The following is an 860-nucleotide window of genomic DNA, read 5'->3' on the forward strand; positions in this document are numbered from 1 at the left end:
GCGGTGGGGTGGTTGCTGCTGCTGCTGCTGCTGCTGCTGTCGGTGGAGGGGGGGAGGATGATCTCTATCGGATGCAAGTTCTCCTGCTGCTGCTGCTGTTGCTGCTGCTGCTGCTGTTGCTGCTGCTGCTGCTGCTGCTGTTTGTGGAGTTTCTTTATGTCTGAGTTTGCTGCTGCCGATAGGTTATCTGCTGCTGCAGCTTTGGCTCGAGGAGGGCCCCAAGGAGATTTCAGTTGCTGCTGCTGCTGCTGCTGCTGGAATCTTCTTAAAGAATCAGCAGCAGACATACGCAGGAAAGCGGCAGTTTGCTGCTGCCGCTGCTGCTGCTGCTGCTGCTGCTGCTGCTGCTGCAGCGGAGCTGTCAATACACCCGCAGAGAGGGGGCCAGAAGAAACACCGAAAAGAGGGGGCCCCCCACCACCCCTGGGGGCCCCTGCTGCTGCTGCTGCTGCTGCAGCAGCAGCAGCAGCAGCATGGAGACGGATGGGGGTGCAGCTAGCGAAAGAAATAAAACTACAAGTCTGCTGCTGCAGCTGCTGCTGCAGCAGCTGCAGCAGCTGCAGCAGCTGCAGCAGCAGCAGCAGCAGCAGCGGGAAGAGCTTGAAACGGCTAGTACAAATAAACATAGATAATACAGACGGAAGAAAGTAAGAGAGAAAACAAACCCTAAACCCTAAACCCTAAACCCTAAACCCCGAATACTGGGTCCTAAACCCTAAACCCTAAACCCTAAACCCTAAACCCTGAAACCTAAACCCTAAGCAAAAGACACATTTAGTGCAAGCTGTCGCAGTTAAGACCATCCCTGGGTGGGAGCAGACTAACTGCTGCTGCTGCTGCTGCTGCTGCTGCTGCTGCTG

General features: G+C 55.7%; 1 protein-coding gene across 1 annotated transcript in view; it reads right to left on the minus strand.

Moving 5' to 3' along the window:
* Positions 1 to 626, minus strand: part of EMH_0067420 (ABC transporter, putative) — a gene marked incomplete at both ends in the record, with an annotated part of 933 nt that extends 307 nt beyond the window's left edge. The window contains one exon of the mRNA XM_013498622.1: positions 1 to 626. Within this exon, the coding sequence (XP_013354076.1) occupies positions 1 to 626 (626 nt within the window).
* Between the last annotated feature and the right edge of the window lie 234 nt (positions 627 to 860).

This window comes from Eimeria mitis, genomic scaffold (assembly GCF_000499745.2).
Source record: "Eimeria mitis Houghton genomic scaffold, Emh_scaff3579, whole genome shotgun sequence".
NCBI classification, from domain to species: domain Eukaryota; phylum Apicomplexa; class Conoidasida; order Eucoccidiorida; family Eimeriidae; genus Eimeria; species Eimeria mitis.